Source organism: Pyrgilauda ruficollis, unplaced genomic scaffold, assembly GCF_017590135.1.
Source record: "Pyrgilauda ruficollis isolate IOZ18807 unplaced genomic scaffold, ASM1759013v1 scaffold12, whole genome shotgun sequence".
Taxonomy (NCBI): Eukaryota; Metazoa; Chordata; class Aves; order Passeriformes; family Passeridae; genus Pyrgilauda; species Pyrgilauda ruficollis.
In genome coordinates, this window is record NW_024510321.1 from 16,418,577 (window position 1) to 16,439,583 (window position 21,007).

At 39.3% G+C, this 21,007-nt stretch overlaps 1 protein-coding gene across 1 annotated transcript in view; it reads left to right on the top strand.

Annotated features, from left to right (window-relative positions):
• Positions 1-235: 235 nt before the first annotated feature.
• The window catches only part of NEBL (nebulette), a 249,811-nt gene continuing 229,039 nt past the window's right edge, over positions 236-21,007 (top strand). The window contains exons 1-2 of the mRNA XM_041486260.1: positions 236-583; positions 1,583-1,677. Of these exons, the coding sequence (XP_041342194.1) occupies positions 515-583; positions 1,583-1,677 (164 nt within the window). The 5' untranslated portion in view covers positions 236-514. The remainder of the gene's footprint in view (positions 584-1,582; positions 1,678-21,007) is intronic.

A 21,007-nucleotide genomic window follows, 5' to 3' on the forward strand; every position in this document is an offset into this window, starting at 1 on the left:
CCGGCCCCGCCCCGGCGAGTGCCGCCAGGTGCGCCCGGAGACGCAGCGGGTACCCCCCGCAGCCATCTCGCCCCGCTCTGGGCGGCTGCGGCGCGGGGCTCGCCCTCCCCTTCTGCCCTCCCCTCGCTGCGGGCCGCGCCGGTGGGCTTGGCTTGGCTTGCGGCTGCAGCGCGGGGCTCGGCGTGAGTCACGCAGCCCGCGGCGCGGCGAGCCGAGCGCGCAGGCACACGGGGGAGGCGGCGGGGGCGGGCGGCGAGCGGCGGGGGCGGCAGCGCCGGCTCCCCGCCCGCCCACTCGCACATGCTGCCGAGCCGCAGTCAGCTGGAGCGCCGCTTCCTCCACAGCCGCCGCCGATGACCTCCTCGCCCGCCCGCAGCCGCTGAGGACCTCCGGCGTCCCCGCCAGGGCAGGGGATGATAGATCGGCCTCCCGCAACCCGGTCCAGCGCAGCCCGCCGCACCGCAGCCTCGGCCGCCGCCGCCCGCCGGAGCCGCCGCCCCAGAGGAGCCGCAAAATGAACCCCCAGTGCGCCCGCTGTGGCAAAGTGGTCTATCCCACCGAGAAAGTCAACTGCCTGGACAAGGTGCTGGGGCGCGGGGGGAGGCGGGGACGGCGCCTCCCGGGCGTGCCCGTCCCGCTCCCCGCGGCTCCGGCGGGGCGGGCGGGGCAGGGCTGAGCCGGCGGGCATCGGGGCGAGCCGGCAGGTGGCAAATGCAGCGTTTCAAGGGCCGCCGCTGCGCCGCCGTCCGCGCTGTCACCGCCGGCGGGGGCAGCCCCGTGTCACCGCGCTGGCGCGGGGCGAGCGGGGCCGCAGCGGCCGGGGCGCCCTGCGGTGCCCGCCCGGGAATGACGGTGCCCGGGTTACCGCGGGCCCCCCGGCTCCCCGGGGGATGAAGTTGTAGGCGGCCCTTTCCCGGCTGTAGTTGTCGGTGCCTCCCCGAGCTGGGGCGGTTTGGGCTGCCCCTGGCGCCATGGCCGGCTTGGCGCGGACGGGGCCGGGCGGCGGCAGCCCCGTCCCGCGGGGGTGGCCCCGGTGGCACCGCTTAAAGCCCAGCGCGGTCGCTCCGTAAATAACAACAGTGAGGCTGTGAGAGATGCGCCAAATTACCGCCGTCCCCGGAAAGGCAAGGCGAGGCAGTAGAAGCCACAGGAGGAAAATGCCGTATTATGTGCTAAATTTAGTGTCTGTGCGGCGTACCTAAAAGCCAGCCGTCACATTAGTTAGTGATTGCATTCGCGTAGTATTGCATTCTTAGCAAGCGGCGTAGGTTTTTTTTTTTCTTTTTTTTCTCTTTTTTTAAACGAAAACGTCAAACTCCTGCTTCAGTTATCTTTAAAATTGTCCTGGCAAGGTCAGCATGCAGGGGTCTTGCCATTCACCTTAGCTGAGAGTTTACATTTCTGAGAGTGTTTCAGAAGTGTCTTTGGTTTCATGTGAAAGTAATTATTTTGATTTAGTCAAGAGACCTATAATGCATGGCCAAAATATTGACAAGTAATTGTGTTTTTATGTTTACCATACCCTAACACTGCTTTCAAAATATCAGTACCATAAGTAATTCTACTTTACATTTATTTACAGTACTGGCATAAAGGATGTTTCCACTGTGAAGTTTGCAAAATGGCTCTGAACATGAATAACTACAAAGGATATGAAAAGAAACCTTATTGCAATGCGTAAGTATTGTAAATGTCAAGTCTTGCAGAAATGCACATGAAAAGAAAACCTGGCTGTGGATATTGTCAAGTAGGTATTGTCGTGCTGTAAAAACTTAATCTAGAGAGAGCAGTGCAGTCTAGAGCAGTTCAGTATCTTTTCACATGGGGTATTCTACTTGCATTGGTGTGATAGAAGATGAAACTATTTGATTATGATATGATTAGGCAGTGTTTTCATATCAGATGTGAGGATACAGGCCTTTTTTTCTCCCAGAAAGTGTTGGATCTAGTACTGACTCCTGCTACATTCATTACTGGCAATGCTGGATTACAGTTGTCCATTATGCAGCTCTCTATTCAGGGTTATGGACCTGATCAGCATTTTGTAATAAGAAAACAAAGTGCTTCTCCGTTGCGTAGTTTACCAGAGACAATACCCTGTTAGAAATCATGACAGCCTGTTTTTAAAACTGTTAGTTTTTCCACATATCTCATGTTTCTAAGCTAGGTATTTACAAAATTCTTGCTTCTACTGCTTCATGCAGAGAATTTGCTATTCTCTTAGAGTTTGATTTAGAAAATAGATTAATTTTGGTTTGATTATACTCTAGTATACCCCTCATGTTGCATTCAACTTTTAGATTTTATTGTTGTGGGGATTTTGAAGTGTGCTTTGATATTTGGCTTGTAAATACTGCAGAAGAGCATTTGATACACTGAGAAAAAAAGTTGCTTATTGTTATTTGTACCATGCTTCTAAAATTTGCTAATTGCATTTCAGTGTGTTTTAATCATTAGAAACCATTATAATATGCTGTTTAAGAAGGATAGCTCTTAAGATTTTGGACTCAAATGTGTTGTTACATGTAACTTGTATATTGTTGTTATTTTCACTTTTATGTACTTAAGACATGTTTTAAGAGACAGAGTTTTGAAGCTATGGACATGTTTTATTTTTCTTTAGAAATATTCTCCTATACTTAAAATATTTGTTTGATGTTGAGGTAGACAGTCTATGGCTGGCCATAACAGCAAAGTTTAACAGCATATGGTCATTTCTTTCAGGCTAAAATTGAATCCAGTGTCTAAAATACAAATTATGTTATAAATCTGCTGTGCTGCCAAAACTTGAAACACCTGTTTCAGTGTGCACAGTTGTACTTGGATTGCTTTAGGAGCATATGGAGTTACATCTGTAACTTCCTAGCTTTCCTACAGTGCTCTACACAGTGTAGAGGGTGACATTAGACCTCTCCTAACAGAGTGTGGTCTGTGCCAGTGTCTCGGGCTGGGGGGAGCCGTGTAGGAAGGGAATCATGCCCCAACAGGTGGAATGCCACAAGCTGAGACTAACCCCGAGTGTTGGCCCTGGATGGGACCCTGCATGTGGTGCTGTTTGAGTTCAAGTACAGGCTTACATTCTTTGCAGTAATTGTAACTCTGATAGGTGCCTTTTACCTATATTTTGGTGGTTAAATTTCAGTGATGATACTTTGGTTGCTTGATCTTTCTCGTCTAATCAGATACTTACTTGTACTTAGTAAGACTGTTCATTTATAAAATCTCCTCCTTGCTGATACATGGGGGTTTCCAAGCTGTGCACATTTAACTTCTGTTGCAGGAGAGTTTTTCATATATGCAGTTATGGCTTGTGGTGTGTCCTTCTGTTGATGGATGAGGGGGAGTAAGGATGACGGATGGATCTGTTATGTACCATTCAGGTGCTGTTCTTCCTGGCAGTTGCTTTAACGAGCTTTGTGAGAGTGAGCCTTGAAAAAATAATCTCTACCTTTGAAATGTCTCTCAAACCTCATGTATGAAATGGCAAGCAGCAATGTAAAACCATTTAAAGAATGGGGGATTTTTTTTTCCATTAAAAGAGAGAGACAAAATATAATGTGTAATCTCAACTTCCAGTAAACTTATGTTTGGTGGGGTTTTATGCCCCCCTTTTTTAATGAGAAACTTTTATCATATAATGTAAATAATTTCAAGTGTTCTGTGGGACCATGAAGGGAAGACTTAAGGTCTGCTTTGTGGTTTCAACAAACCGTAATATTCTTCAAAGGACAGCTAAGATGTTTTTTGCAAAACTGTGTTTTGAAAATACAGTTGGTTTAAATTTTGAGAGAATCTTTGCATCTCAAAAGTAACTAATTTGCAAGGCAGACACCATTACAGTATTTCAAATTACAATGTGTCTTATTCTGTTTTTATAGTAAATAATAGTGTCTTATTCTGTTTTTAGTAAGAGTCAAATCTATTTTTATGTTAAATGCTGCTTGATCATAAAATCTGCAAAGAAAAGAAAGTAAATTTACTCATACAAACACCTACAAACACTTGACAAAGAGTAATTACTACTAAACTGTTTATTGAGGCCATCCATTGATAAGACTGCAATTTGTAGATAAAAGTGAAGAAGCATGCATTAATCTGAATGGGAGAGGAATGCTGTAAAGTTGTTCAACAGGTTTGGAAGCCATAGTTTTTCATAAGGACAAGTTGGAAAGCATGTATCTTTAATAATATCTGTATGTGCTTTGATAATTCACAGGTCAGATAAGTTTATTGAATGTATTTTGACCTTCGGTCTTAAAATCGTCCATTCTTTTGTTTATTCAGGGGCTGAAATGAATGAATTTTGTTACTTTACTGGAAAAGATCAGAAAATATTTATTGTAAAACATAATTGCTTTTGTGTTAATATAACAGAAGAATGCTCATCTGTGATTGTTCAAACTATATTTTTGGTGGAGAGAGTCAGGTCAGACATAATAACAGGAACTAGCAAACCACGAAGGAATATACTGCAAAGTACTTTAATTCAGTGACCATTAGAAAAGGGCAGAAATATTTGTAAATGCAGGATCCTGCTTTCTTTAAAGGCAAGTTTTTTGTCGGACATTTTGCCACATTTCCATCTAAATGATTATATACTTTCCTTGTGATAAAGAGACACTGATATTAAAAGTAATGACTGGGCCACTGACATAGCTTCTGCAAGTTGTAGATCTATGTAAGATTTTACAGCAAGGTTAAAGGGAAAACTTTGTGTTTATGTGTACAGTATGGCTTTGAAAAGAATCATCTTTGAGTAATGGAATTTTGTCTCCTTTAAACCTTTCAGTTCTCTTGTAGAGAAAAGCTTCAACAACTTTGTCCTCTCTTTTTTATTATTTGCATGATTGGTGAACTGTTTGAGTCAAGATCGTTACTTCTGCTTGTTTGTGTAGTGCTTATGGCATGGTGCTTTTATCTCAGCTGGGACCTCTGAGCAGTACAGTGCTGGAATAATAACTTAGAGTATTGTGTTTCTCACTTCACTTACATTAACATTTCATCTGAAAGGCCTCATACACAACACCTTGAGGCTTGTAGATGCACAGCACATGGACACTGCTGGGTTTGTCTTAATGACTTTAGTCTTGCCTTTTATTTGCAGTCTGATTTAGATATGCCATGTTTCTGGATTGCTGCCTGATTTGTGAAATAATGTTGATGAAACCAAGGGCTCAGACAATTTTGCAGTTCAGCCAGGTGCTATGCATTGACTGAAGCAGGTGAACGAGCCATTCTTTGATGCAGATCTGAATCCCTATTCCACCTTAATATCTGCAGACAGATGTTATTAAATACTTGTTTAATATAGTTGGAAATGTCAAGGAGAAAATTTGATATTATTGTCTTTTGCAAACTCAGAGCTGACCCTTTCCAGCTGCAAATAAGCAAGATGATGCAAGGAAAGGAATGGCATTTTGGCAGCTTACCACTTGTGTTCTCAAGCTTGTTAAATGATTGAATCATGTAGGATGATTATATGGTAACTTATTCTTATGGATGTTCATATAAATTCTCCTTTTGACAGATTCACTAGACCAAAACACAAGACTACTTTTTATGCAAAGTGTAGAAGCTGAAATGCATATTTTTGGAATATGCTCTCTGCATTAGCTTTACCTGCTGATGTAGACAGACTTTCCTGTGTGTACAGACATACTTTTTAATTTCTGCAAACCTGGTAGCTTCAAGCTCCATAGATCTGATATACCCTCTTGCCAAAACAACCTCACTATTGCAATAAATTCTTCTGAAATACTTAGTATCTAAAATTTTGCTACTTGCCTGCACACAGGGTAGTTTCATTCAAGTTTTTTATATATGACAGCCACCATATGGAATGGTTACATAACTTAACATTTAAATCAACTGTCATCAGTCTTAGTGTGGATTATTGACATGAAGAAAAACTCATAATCACTTTTTTTTTCTCCTGGATTTTTTTTTCTTTGTAACGGGTGCCAGTAGGAAGTAGATATTCAAATGCATTTGAAATATTGTGATGTTGTTAGAAGTACTACAGCTTCAATGTGCAAGTGCAGTCAAACCCTACATTTTAGGATACCCTAGGGGACGGGTAAAAAATGTAAAAGTGATTTCATATCAGCTTGGAAATGATAAGAACATGGTACAACTTTCTGGAGAGTCACGTGGTCTGGAAAACAGAAGCAATTGCTTTTAACTGGTGGATGAATGTGGTCATTAAGTGGAATTCATTGTCTTGAAAGGCAAATTTCTATATAGAACTTTGATTTTAGCTGTGAAACATGAGTGTTTTTTATTTCTTTGTTTCTCTACCAGTGAGAAAATTTCAAGATGATGACTAGGAATGTGATGATATTATCTTACTAAAAATAGCTAGCATTATCTTAGTTTTCAGTATTGATTTCAGCAGGTGGTTATTTCACAATTTGAATATGTCAGGAAGAAAGAAATGTATGTAAGAAGCAGAGAGAATAAGCCTGAAATCTGATAGGGCAACTTCGAGTTGCAGTAAAGAGAGTGCATAGAATAAACATGCTTTTCAAATTCTTCATCTTATCTGGAAAAGGAACAACCCATAAACTCCCTTGCAAACCTTCCTAGAAAGCAAGGATTGCACTTTATCACTTTATTAGCTTTGTGTATTGAAGATTTTCCTGTTAAAATGTAATATTAAATAGGTAATGGAAGTAACAGAATTGCTAGAAAGACAGCTGGTAAGGGTCTCAGCTCAGAGCCAATTACACTTATATCTGTCAAGTCCATTACTTCTTGTTCAGCATCATATGAGTATGAACTCCAGTATTTAAAAATATTTGTCCCTCCTCAGCAATCTTTTCTTTAAACAAAACAGCTCTAACTCTATCCTCATCCTGATAGATTGTATTTTATATTAATTCTTGTTTCTTTACCTTGAATTATTTCCAAAGCATATATATCTCATTTCAGTGCCCAGTGGGGCATTACTAGAGCTGGTACAACAATAAGAGTACTTGTACATAATTTTTCTCCTAAATCCCAGTACAGTCTTTGTCTTTTAATTTTTTTTTCTGTTGTAAAACCTGAACTATTGTTAAATTATATTTGGATTCTTGTAGGCTATGTTTTTATGCAGACTTGCAACCTCAGCAGTGGTTATTATCCATTATCTGAGCAGTTAATTGTTCTTGGTTAAACACAATCTTCCACTTGGTTCTCATTGAGCTGAATCTCCTTTTTTTCCCTAGGCTGCTTCTCCAATTTGTCAAGTTCATTTTATATTCTAATTTTGTTCTCTAATGTGCTTACAGCCCCCTCCTATCAACCTGTCAACCCTCCCACCAGAAAGCCTGGAAGCACATCGCAAATTTAATAAGTATAATCTTTGTTTCATCACCCAGATTGCTACCTGAAGGCCTGGGAAGGGTATTGGGAGCAGTATGTACCACTGTGGTCTGATGCAGCCTTCCTTTCTGTAGTGAGCAGTGATCAATAAGAGAATTACTTTATCTTCTCTATCTATTCATGGAGTGCTAGGTCAAGCATTGAGTTCCGTGTGAGAAAAAGTATAATTGTGAAATAGCATAATCATGGTTATATATGAAGACTCTGCTTAAATATAAGGGACATCTATAGTTAGAAGAAACATACATTCCTGCTGCTCAGTTCTGTGTTATTCAGTATTTAGTCCAAATTACTACTGGTGGTACCCAATAATGTAACGTAAAGCTGAGCGTATTTGCTAGAACAGTTGAAGGAGTTTCTTAGGCAAAATATATTTAAGTCTCTTAAAGGTGTTTGATGCATATATTTAAACTGTTCCAAGAAGGCACATAAGAACACTTTGTCAGAGTTGCTGAATAATGTGCATAAGGCAGATGGTGGTTAGTTGCAGAGGAATTAGTAAAGAATAATCATCACTGACACTCAGATCTTGGGAAGAGTTGGGCTGTTTTTTATTGCTATGACTGCATCTGAATAATGGGATACAAACCCATTTCTTAGGTTCTGTTTCAGCCTGTTTAATTGGCCATGTCCTGATTTCACATTTGGTCAAGATCTGCATCTATTAATTGCATGGTGGGTGTGCAGGGAGAGAGCTCTGTCAGCTCCAGCAGGTCCCTTGTTTTTCGGCGTGGCAGGCTTTGGAGAGCACCATGGTGACCCAGAGCTTAGTGCAGCCAGCCTGCTTCCCTGCTGGTCCTAGTGGAGTAGAAAACCCCATGGGAGATGAACTGTTACCTTTTCTCTCAGAGCAGGTGAATTCTCAGATTTCTTTGAGCCAGTTCTGTCATGTATAGTTCCTGATGTGAGTATAGGGTCTGTGTGTGGAATTCATGTTTTAATATTTTACCTGTAGGTAAAATATTGTTGTTGCTCCACAGTACAATTACAATTTAGTATTACTAAATTACGTATTTTCTATTTACTTTCTGGGACAAGTAAATAGAAAATACGCAGATTAATATAATGCATTTAATTTTATTTGATTGAGGACTGCACTAAGCATAGACAACCTTGCTGTGTGGAATCCTGTTGCCTATTGATGTCTTAGCTCAAGTATATATGTGTTTTTAATATCTATTGGCCATTGTAGATAGCAGATAATTTCTCCAAGGAAGAACATATGCATATTCTCAGCGCTTTTAGTCACAAAATATACTAAACTTCTTCTCAGGGGATTGTGATTATTGAGACAGTTTCAGTAAGAGGGTTTTTCTTTGCTTGCTAGTCTTTCAGAATTTGTTGATGCTTAAGATAATCTTCAGTTTTCTTACTGTTGCTTTCTGTACTCAGTCCTAAAGGTTGATTAATTTAATTTCATTATAGTTATTAAAATACAAAGGCAACAGAACAAGAACCATAGATTAAATTTTGTGATTCCACAAATCACAATTTGCTTCTTTTCATTTCATGGCTTGAGTTTTGGAACCAGTTGTAACAAGCCTGCGAAGTCTTGATGGTATGGTTTGATAACAGCTTTGTGCTTTAACTGTTTGGGGTTTTAAGTGTTCTAAACAATAGAGATTCCATCGTATTTGCCAAAGACCTTAAGTGTTTTCACTTGGCTGAATTTGAAGTTCTGTGCCGCTCTGCTAAGTTGCTGTTGGTAGTAAATAAACCTGCTGTCCTGAAATGCTCTCTCTACTTTATAAAGCTTGAAGAAAAATAAGTGTATGTTGCAATCTTTCATACAATTTTGAATTTTTAGAGCTGGTGATTGCCAATTGAGAAAGACAACATCATGTCAGTCAGCTCAGTGTCAAGCAGCATGTGTTGCTGTTTACATACAATGTCTTACTGTAATTATCCAGACAATAAACTATCTTGGCTGAGTAGTCAATTACTTTTATTTTATTTTAATAATTTTGAATATTGTGGTGTGCTTATAGAAACTTGCTAAATTTAGGGATTGTAGAAGTTACACTTCAACTGCTATGTGATGTTGAAGTCCCTTGAAAAGGAGACAGTAGGCAGGACTCACAAGGGAAAAGTTTGCCCTAAGAGGAGGTGGGTGAAGTATTTGTTGAATAACTGGTCTCTTGTTATAAGTGACACCACCTAGTTCATGCTGCCTTCAGTTATGCCATCTCATTCTGCAGCTTTTTGGAAAAAATTAATTCTGCTTAATTTGCAGATCAATCAATTTCTTCTCTCTCTGCCTCCCTCTGTCTTCTGATGTTGGAGTAGATGTTACATCAGAATTGGCCAAGCTATTTTCCCTTGCTTTCTCTTTATGTTGCCTCTCTAATTTTCATTTGTACTAGGGGCAAAAGTAGTGGCTGATAAATAGTGCGGAGTTTTTACTCTCTCGTATTTCCTCCTCCCCATGTCTCCTACTTTCCTTTTCCAAAAACTTCTGTTCTTGGTTGTGCTGCAGTTGTGTGGTGGTGACCATCACATCTTAGTATGAGGAGGGCACAATGTGCCATCAATGTCACACTTGAGAGCAGCTTAAAAATTAAAAACTAATTGTAATTTAAGTATGTATTGCAAAGGCTTTTCTGGGAAGTGCATAGTTACTCTTTAAAGAAGATTTCTAAAAATGTAGAACTATATGGATACTGGACAAATTTCCTTTCATGCTTCACAGTTTCAAAAATTCACACTCTGTTTTTTACCCTCTTAGGAGAGAAAATGTGTGGAGGTAGTCCATCATGTTCTTCCTCTCTAAATAGCTGGTTTTTTTCATGCAGGTGTATTGGTGTAATGCCAATTTCACAGATTTAAAAATAAAGTTGTGCTGCATTTTAATTTAGTTATACCTCAGGTATTTTTTTTAAACCTGGCAAACTAAGTGGTAATAGCTGTTTTTGTTTTGTTCCGTTCCAGTTTTACTCTGGAAGAGTTCAGTACTTGTAATGCAATTCCTTTTGACATGAGAAAACTGTATATAGAAATACTTAGGGAAAAAATTTAAAGAAAAAAAGATGCTGATTTCAGACTTAATTATAATGCAAGTGGCTATGTTTGTGAAAGGGAAAAGTGGCAAGAGGAAATAAATTGACTGAATAAAAAAGCATGGACTATTTCTGCTCAACAGTGTAGAGTGGCACACATTCAACACAGTAGGATGTTATGTTGCATAGTATTGGTTGTGTGTATCTGGGAAGACATTTCTGACTGGATTTGCTCAGTCCTACGAATAGAAAAGGGACCAGTATGAGGATTTCTAGCAGCAGAAGTGCTCAGTAAGTGTTTGATCAGGAGATGATTAACACTGTTAGAACTGGCAACATGCTTGGTGTGTTGCTGCTGTAAGGGAGGTGCCAATATGTGTTTTAATGAACCTGCCTGGAAATATATATGTTGAAAAGCAAAGCCTCCTTAGAGGGCTTGGAGTTAAAATTATTCTGTAACATAGGAAGGTCTGAAGTAGTAGTATATTTTGAAGTAGTTGGTAGGAATTTGTCAAGTGATTAAAAAAGAGATGAAGCTTGTTAGAACAGTTATTAGCATCTTGTTCAAACACTGTATCATTAGCATGAAAGTGTTAGGAGTAATGGAGAAAGTTAAAACCAGCCTGGAAGAAAAAATGTATCAAAATACATATTTAGAAGAATAATATTGTCTGAAATATGAAAAATTACCTCTAGTAATTTCCCCAGAATTGATCTCATTTAATGGTGATGTCTGCTTACACTAGGGGAAAAGAAGAGGATGCATCCAGAGAAAACAAAGATAGATGGGAAAGAGAAATAATTTATAAAAGCGTTGGTTGAACTTTTCAGTTTAGCAATAGCAAACTTTCTGAGATGGTTGCACTTTTGAGTGTTTGATTAGGAATGGGCTGCTATCATCATGAATCCTGTCATGAGCTTTTGGATTATTTTGATCTGAAGATCAAAATGGAGATTAAACAGACATTTCCAGTTACCTCACTATTGATACTGCTTTGTTGCTTCTGTTATAGTTCTGTCAGAAATGTTGGAAATCCATTTTAACAAGAATGGAAGAAGTTGGAAGGATAAAAAGGAAGACTGAGTAGATGAGCTTGGATTGGGTTAATGGTCAGTCTGCTCCATGCCATGCTTCACCACACAGTCAGGTCTCAGTTCTTGCAGAATATTTGGTCAGAGTTCCTTTAATTCTATCATTATTTTAATGATAAATGGATATCCAGAATAGGAGGTACTGTTATATGAAATGTGATCAGGTTTACTGCCACTGCAGGCACTGATGACTTCATCCAGCTTTGAGGAACATGTAGTGAAGTGATTGCTATGAAGTTAGAAATTAATGAGAAATATTGTGACAACTGGGAAAAAATATATCTCAGTTTTATGCCCCCTGAAAAATATTTCTGTACACTGACCTAGGCTACCAAATAGTGCCCCTAGAAAGATGAAAATCTTGAGGGGAAACTGTGAAGTGCAGCGAGAGTCATGTGAAAATGAAAACAGCGTATGCTTAGTTCTTTTGGTAGTCTAATTGAGCAAGGGTAGATTGTAAACATTCTTTTCTTTTATTGAGATGAAGACAGATATTCTGAGCAGTGATGATTTAGATTGATGCTGTTGATATTATACATTTATTAATTATGAGAAATTTAGCATAACCAAAGATTTATTTTTGGACTTTGTCTTGAAATGTAAGAGATCTACAAAGAGATTTGGTTCTATAGCGTACCAAGCTGCTTCAGTACCTATGGATATTTTTGTAAAACCTGAAAAACGTAGCCCTATTTATAAATAATTGTTTTCTCCGCTAGTTACTTCAGGAGGTTTGGAAAGACATTCTAAAGACTGAATACAATCTGGTCAAGCTGTGTGTTTATTTTTGTGTTAAAGAGCTTTCAGGATGACTCCTGTCTTTGTGGAGCTGAGACTTGAAAGAGCAGCATTCAATTTCTTTTACTGATTAAATGCTTAACTTTCATGACCATTTTACTGCTGCTGTTTCAAGCCTCATTTGGGTCAGCAGCAGGAGTGTCTCTTACTGCCCAAAAGGCAATGACAGATTATGTCTCTTATGCAGAATAATACTGCATATGCACTATATTAAAAGGAAAATTTAAGCTTGTTAGGCTGGGTGTGGATGAGAAGGAGATTGTAATGGGCTTTTAGAAGTTGAAGGAAACAGGGTAAAAATGATTACTTTTCTCTAATTACTTATTTCAGCTTGAGGAAAATGACAGCTCTCTATTTTTTGTAGCCTCCATCCTGTCACTTTTGTTCTGAGGGGACATAGGCTCTGACAGAATTAGTTTGGTGAGCAAAGGCAAGCCACTTTTGTTTTCTTTTGCCATTTTTCTTTGTGCATTGGCAAAGCCACCTGGCTGATTGGTGTCAGATCTCTCCAGCAGGTTTCTCACCTCCACTGCAAGCCTCAGGTGTGTCAGTAATTCACATGTGATGTGCTGTGAGCACTGCCCCTGGTGTGGGACAGGTGTGTCTCCCTTGTTGCACTGTTTGCACACAATTTGGGTGTGCTGTGTAAATGTTTAAGGGTCTCTTTGATGTGGATCCTCAGAAAGACTGCTGCCAAGGCAGTGCTTCACAACTGGGATAACAGATAACTAGCACATACAGTTAAGAGTAACTATAACAGCTTATACCAAAGAAATTGGAACTGGATGTTCAGGAACGGACTTATAATGGATCTTTAAAGCTGACAGTCTAGTAGATTAATGTTTCAGAGTAAAAATTATTACTAATTAATTTTATGCCTGCTAATTTTTTTTCTAATGGATCAATTTCTTACTAGGAGATGTCTTGTATGAATTTGCCAGTTTGAACAATTTTTTTCCTCCTGTAAGAATCTATATGTTATCTTTGTTGGTTTTGTAGTAGTAGAATGCTTTCAGGGACAAAGTATTTAGTTCTGTCAGTTAAGCTTATTTTGCTTATGTGTATTTTGCCAACACAACTACTATGTAATTAATACAGACAATATTTCAATATTTTCATATATTGATTTTATTATAGTTGTATTTTACATTTAGTGTTATGGTGACAATTTGCAAATAAGAACCTCTGAATGTGGAAGCAGATAAATGACGTTGTTTTCAAGAGCATGGAGTTGTAATATAGTTGGAGTTCTTCCTTATAGCTTGTGAAGAATAGTCATTTTTAGAGAAAATGTTCCTTTTGGAGAAAAGCTTGATCCCGATTCTTCATACAAAAAAAAAAAAGTAGTTTCTCAATCAGACCTGATATTAAGAATTGTGTGTGTATTCATGCAGCTGGATGTGAGAAACTGCTGCTTCCTGAGGTGTGGGAGAAAGTTACAAAGGAGTTTGTAGTAGTGAGGGCCTTGTGGAACACTGTAACACACCGACTTTATAGCTGTTGTAGTCTCCATTTTTAATCTTCTTCTTCTTAGGCATGTGTTTTTTAAATTTTATTTGGGCTTTATTAATAAATGTGTTTTTTCTTTTTTATATAGACTTGAATTATTATTTTGGGTTCTGCCCCCATTACTTTAACATATCAAGCAGTATGTTAGAAAGGCTGTCCACAATAAGTGTGCTGAATATTGTCCTGGAAAGTAGTAATGAGTCATCCAAACAATCCCAAGACTGTTAAGATGCTTACAAAGCCTTTCAATATAGATCTAACTTATTTTGACTTCAATTCCTTACCTTCTGTGGTTTGTGTTTCCTGTATGATTGTTCCAGAAGGTTTTGTCTCAAGCTCTAAAACTGAGGGTGTATCTGCCAAAGTTTTTAGACTTGCTCTGAAGGTGCAAAATCAAACTTAGTCTTATAAACCAAATGACATTTGGAACCCAATGTCTTCTGTACTTACACATATGATGAATATATTGCTAGAATGGAGACGTTAAACAAAGTAATTTAAAATTTAAGAAACATATTATTTTGTTCTGTGAATGATGCTTTTTTTGCTGTGTGTTTTTGAGAGAAACCTTTAAGAAAAGAGGAACTCTCTTAGTTACTCACTATTATTACCCAAGATAGAGATTAATTAAAAATTTTATGTTACCAGAAACATCTATATCCCTTACATACAAAAGAACAACAACAAAAGATACTGCTTTGACTAGTTTATTTATAGTTTTAGTGTAGACTGTTACAGTTGTGGTTATTTTAGATTTATGTCCTTGATGCTTTGTTGTTATCACAGTAACACGACCAGTAAAGTCTTTACTGGTTTTACATATTCCTATGCAACATAATTGCTTAGGAACTGTGAAAGTTAAGTTTGAACTGTAAGGTTAAAATGATTCTTTTACTTTTCCTCCCAAGTGTATGTACATCTACTTTCACATTAACCAATTTAAAAAAAAATTCTGGATTTGAAAAAGTACAACTCTAAGTGCAAAGTACAAATCAATAAATTGTAATAAATAAATGGTGTTGTTTTCCCATCTTTATTGCATGTTAATTGGCATGTGTTTATTCTGGGAAGAGCTACATTGGTAATTTCAGTGTATATATATTGCTTGCAGGGTTTCTTTTTTTTTGGGTTTTTTTTTTTTTTTCTTTTTTTTTTTTTTTGGCAGTTTAGGTCAATGGGACAATTTAACAGTAACAGATTGTTTTCTGTCCCAATGTAACTTGTGAGAATGGTTATTTGTAGTTGCCTCCAGAAAGCCACACCTTAAAATAGGAATGCACTGAACACTTAAAATGAAAAGATCCTGCAGAATCAGAATGCCATTTTTAAAGTGAAATACGTGGAGAGTACTATAATCCATTATATAGTTTGTTTGTGGGGTGCCTGTCATTGTTGTAGTTGAATACTTTTTTACCCAGGGGATGTTAGTTATGTAAAGCTGATGGGCCAGTGTATTGTAAAACAATACATGTCTCTGAGGGGGGCTGGAATTCTTCATGTCCTGGAACATCGTTTTGAGGACTGACTAGTAAAAGTGAAGACAAGTAACTGAAACAGCCTTGCCATTAGTGTAGACTATTGCAGGAAGTTTGAAAGAATTAAATACTTAAAAATACCTTGTGAATGCTAGTTTTTACCATATGGTGGTAATTTTTTTACCTTATGGTGGTAGTTTTTTTTTATGGACGCTGTATTGAAAGGGACCTTTTAAATGTTAAAGGTGCTTTTTGGATGTGGTTGCAACTAGTCATCTTTGAACTGTTGCTTGTATCTCCTAAACATTGCAACTCCTAAGCATTACTGGAAAACAGAAATGTAGATGAAGTCTCTGAAAAGTAATTGAAAAAATTAATTGAAGTGGGCCACTAACTGCTCTACATTCTCTTTTCTCAATGGGAGGAATTAAAAAATACAGCCTTTTGTACATTTTTGAATGTTCAATTTGTCACCCTTTTCCCAGCAGGAGAGATGTGCTCAGTGGAATATCTTGCGGTTTGGTTTCATTTGTGTTGTAAGCAGAGCAGCTTTTATTTACTTTACAAGAAGATGCACACATTAGTATAGTGGATTATGTTGTTAATTTATATTTTGACTGACATAAAATATTAAGATTCATAACCATTTCTCTAGGACAAGAAATATGTAAAGCAATGGGGAGAGAAGTACTTACTGTGTGGTACCACTGGCACAGAGCAGTGGTATATTAAAGTGCACTCTTGGTGAAAGATGAATGGGGAAATAGAGAAATGTGCCATTCCAGCGAGGCTGGGGCATGGACAAAGCTCTCATTGCAGGAGAATTTAGAGTAGAAAGGGCTCTACACATATTATATGTTCTTTAAATGTTTAAAAGATGCAGAAGAACTTAAAAGCCACTAGTGAATAAAGCTGGCAAGTTTTCCTTTCTGCTTCATCCACACAGTTTGTTAAATGATTCTCCTTGCTCTGGTAGCAGAGAGCCTGCCAGGAGTGCATTAAGCTTCGTGATTAGTATCTGTCACATGTTTGTTCTCTCATCTTCTCCCCAGCAGGTGGTGTGTATATGCAGTGCACTTTTTTTTTTTTTTTAAGGTTTAAAGAAAAAAACTCTTTGCGAAGATGCGTATATGTGTAAAATGAGGCAACATTAATTAAGTGGAATATGCTTGGAGCAGAAAGGGCTTGTGGTGTTCCTGAAAACCAGGCTGAACAAGGAACAAAGTATCTCCAGGAAGATTCTGTCTCCATTGCAGCTGATTTGTGCTCTTGTTCTAGGGATGGCTTGTGAGCCAGCAGTAAAATAACAGTGTTTGTCCCTTAAGATTGAGTTAACATAGTCTGGACTGTAGCAACCATACCCTGATGAGTCTGGGATCTCAAGGAGCAAACTCATGATCCTGAATTTTGGAAGAGTGAACTTCCAGTTGTTGAAGGAGTTGGTGAATGAGATCCCCTGGGAAATTGTCCTTAGGGACAAAGGAACTGACCAGAGCTGGCAACTCTTTAAGGCCACTTTCCTTAGAGCACAAGAGGTCTCCATCTCAGTGTGTAGGAAACCAGGCAAGACAGGCTGGAAACTGGCACGGCTGAGCAAGGATCTGCTCCTCTCACTGAGGAGCAAGAAGGGAATGCAGAGCTCATGAAAGAAGGTCAGGTTACTTGTGGAGAGTATAGAGGTATGGTTTGACTGTGTAGGGATGGGGTCTGGAAAACCAAGGCACAGAAGGAACAGGGCTTAGCAAGGGATGTGAAGAATAAAAAGAGGGGATTCTGTAAGTCAGAAAAGAAAGAGCAAGGACAGTATATCTCTCCTGAAAAATGGAAGAGAGAACTGACGACAATGGATATGGAGAAGACTGAGATAGTCAATGACTTAGCCTCAGTCTTTGCTGGCAGTCAGACCTCCCATATCACTCAAGTCTCTGTGCCTCCAGGCCAGCTGCATCCTGGGCTGCATCAGAACTGGAGTTAGCAGCAGGTCAAGAGAGTTGGTTCTCCCTCTCCACATCCACCTGGAGTGCTGCATCCAGCTCTGGGGTCCCCAGCACAAGAAGGATGTGGACCTGTTGGAACTAGTTCCGAGCAGACCATGAAGATGATCAGAGGGGTGAAGCACTTTTCCTATGATGTCAGGCTGAGAGACTTGGGGTCATTCAGCCAGGAGAAGAGAAGGCTCTGGGGTGATCTCATTTGGGCCTTCCAGTACTTCAGGGGGGTTTACAAATAAAAGTGAAAGTGACTTTTAAATGGATACATAGTGATAGAACAACAGGGAATCATTTTAAACTTTTTGGATGTGGTTGCAACTAGTCATCTTTGAACTGTTGCTTGTATCTCCTAAACATTGCAACTCCTAAGCATTACTGGAAAACAGAAATGTAGATGAAGTCTCTGAAAAGTAATTGAAAAAATTAATTGAAGTGGGCCACTAACTGCTCTACATTCTCTTTTCTCAATGGGAGGAATTAAAAAATACAGCCTTTTGTACATTTTTGAATGTTCAATTTGTCACCCTTTTCCCAGCAGGAGAGATGTGCTCAGTGGAATATCTTGCGGTTTGGTTTCATTTGTGTTGTAAGCAGAGCAGCTTTTATTTACTTTACAAGAAGATGCACACATTAGTATAGTGGATTATGTTGTTAATTTATATTTTGACTGACATAAAATATTAAGATTCATAACCATTTCTCTAGGACAAGAAATATGTAAAGCAATGGGGAGAGAAGTACTTACTGTGTGGTACCACTGGCACAGAGCAGTGGTATATTAAAGTGCACTCTTGGTGAAAGATGAATGGGGAAATAGAGAAATGTGTCATTCCAGCAAGGCTGGGGCATGGACAAAGCTCTCATTGCAGGAGAATTTAGAGTAGAAAGGGCTCTACACATATTATATGTTCTTTAAATGTTTAAAAGATGCAGAAGAACTTAAAAGCCACTAGTGAATAAAGCTGGCAAGTTTTCCTTTCTGCTTCATCCACACAGTTTGTTAAATGATTCTCCTTGCTCTGGTAGCAGAGAGCCTGCCAGGAGTGCATTAAGCTTCGTGATTAGTATCTGTCACATGTTTGTTCTCTCATCTTCTCCCCAGCAGGTGGTGTGTATATGCAGTGCACTTTTTATTTTTTAAGGTTTAAAGAAAAAACTCTTTGCGAAGATGTGTATATGTGTAAAATGAGGCAACGTTAGTTAAGTGGAACATGCTTGGAGCAGAAAGGGCTTGTGGTGTTCCTGAAAACCGGGCTGAACAAGGAACAAAGTATCTCCAGGAAGATTCTGTCTCCATTGCAGCTGATTTGTGCTCTTGTTCTAGGGATGGCTTGTGAGCCAGCAGTAAAATAACAGTGTTTGTCCCTTAAGATTGAGTTAACATAGTCTGGACTGTAGCAACCATACCCTGATGAGTCTGGGATCTCAAGGAGCAAACTCATGATCCTGAATTTTGGAAGAGTGAACTTCCAGTTGTTGAAGGAGTTGGTGAATGAGATCCCCTGGGAAATTGTCCTTGGGGGCAAAGGAACTGACCAGAGCTGGCAACTCTTTAAGGCCACTTTCCTTAGAGCACAAGAGGTCTCCATCTCAGTGTGTAGGAAACCAGGCAAGACAGGCTGGAAACTGGCACGGCTGAGCAAGGATCTGCTCCTCTCACTGAGGAGCAAGAAGGGAATGCAGAGCTCATGAAAGAAGGTCAGGTTACTTGTGGAGAGTATAGAGGTATGGTTTGACTGTGTAGGGATGGGGTCTGGAAAACCAAGGCACAGAAGGAACAGGGCTTAGCAAGGGATGTGAAGAATAACAAGAGGGGATTCTGTAAGTCAGAAAAGAAAGAGCAAGGACAGTATATCTCTCCTGAAAAATGGAAGAGAGAACTGACGACAATGGATATGGAGAAGACTGAGATAGTCAATGACTTAGCCTCAGTCTTTGCTGGCAGTCAGACCTCCCATATCACTCAAGTCTCTGAGCCTCCAGGCCAGCTGCATCCTGGGCTGCATCAGAACTGGAGTTAGCAGCAGGTCAAGAGAGTTGGTTCTCCCTCTCCACACCCACCTGGAGTGCTGCATCCAGCTCTGGGGTCCCCAGCACAAGAAGGATGTGGACCTGTTGGAACTAGTTCCGAGCAGACCATGAAGATGATCAGAGGGGTGAAGCACTTTTCCTATGATGTCAGGCTGAGAGACTTGGGGTCATTCAGCCAGGAGAAGAGAAGGCTCTGGGGTGATCTCATTTGGGCCTTCCAGTACTTCAGGGGGGTTTACAAATAAAAGTGAAAGTGACTTTTAAATGGATACATAGTGATAGAACAACAGGGAATCATTTTAAAGGAGATGTTTGGGTGTTTTAGATGTTTGGGTGAAATTCTTTTTTCATGGTGGTGAGGCAGTGGAACAAGTTGTCCAGAGAAGATGTGGATACGCCCTCCTTGGAAGTGTTCAAGGCCAGGTTGGATGGGCCCACTGGGTCAGCAGCCTGATCTGGTGGGTAGCCTTCCTGTCCATGGTGGGTGGGGGTTGAAACTAGGTGATCTTTAAGGTTCCTTCCAACCCAAATTGTTCTGTGATTCTATGTTTAAGTTTGAGTTGTGTTTTAAAATATTTAGTCACATTTGTTTTGAGGTCAGATAATTTGAACTTTGAAACTCTGTGGGAAGGCAGGACTGACAGTGGCAGGAAAATTTCACATGCTTACAAGAATCTCTTTCGCTTAGAGAGTATTCTGGTCCATTGTGTTGGAATTGGAGCTTTCTCATGTTCCTTGATAAGCCCATACAATGTCTGAGTGCTGTAGTGATGGAGACATGCTGCCAAGTGCAGCCAGTTACTAAAAAGGTGCTTATAATTCTGTATTTCTGACTGGAAAAAAAGCAGTTTTTCCATACTGGAAGTGCAACAAAAAAAATTTAATCATTGTATTACAGTATTCTTCTTTCACATTGCATATGTGAGTATGATGTTTTCTCTTAAAAGTTGTAGTAATGATTATTAATAGGTTATTTAAACTAGTATATTTTTGTATAGTTTGGATACTGTTAAGTGGCAGAATAAAATGCATATGATGAATAATTAATTTGAAAAAATTTTTAGTTATTTTGTCTGAAAAATACACCATGATTGTTAGATCTTTGCAAGGTTCATTGTATGGTGGAAATGCCTACAACTGATATAAAACAGATTTATGTTTTCTGTGTATCTAAACTATTTGAACAAACATAAAACTAAGCAGTCATTCTTCCTTTAGTATGATCACATTCTACTCTCTTTGGCTGTGCAATGTGAGGTTGTATTTGGGTACCGTTACCTTGGAATTTTAATCTTATTTACTCAAGGTCTTGGTTACAGTTGCTTAGTAACATGCTGTGGAAAATGGATTTGTTGATTTATGATATCTACAATATCCTTATAATTAAAGATGTTGAAAGGAAAGCAAGTGCACAATATGAGTGTGAATTCCAGCTGTGTGTACGTTTCTAATAGCTCCTGTTTTCACTATGTATCTTACAATAAATGTCTTTGTAGGGCCTGGTGTTTTATGTAACTCACCTCAGTCACACCTTTGTACCAGGCTTCGTGGTAGCTTTGGATAATGCTGTTTTACAGCATTTTTAGGTGAATCTGAAATCCTGAGATTTAGCAGATAACTCCACTGGACTGCAGTTCCACCATGGCAGCTATTTTCTCAGATTTGCATTGATATCAGGAATAAATCAATCAATAACTCTGTGTGTGTGTGTGTGTGAGAGGCTCATATGCACGGTGTTAAACTCACATTC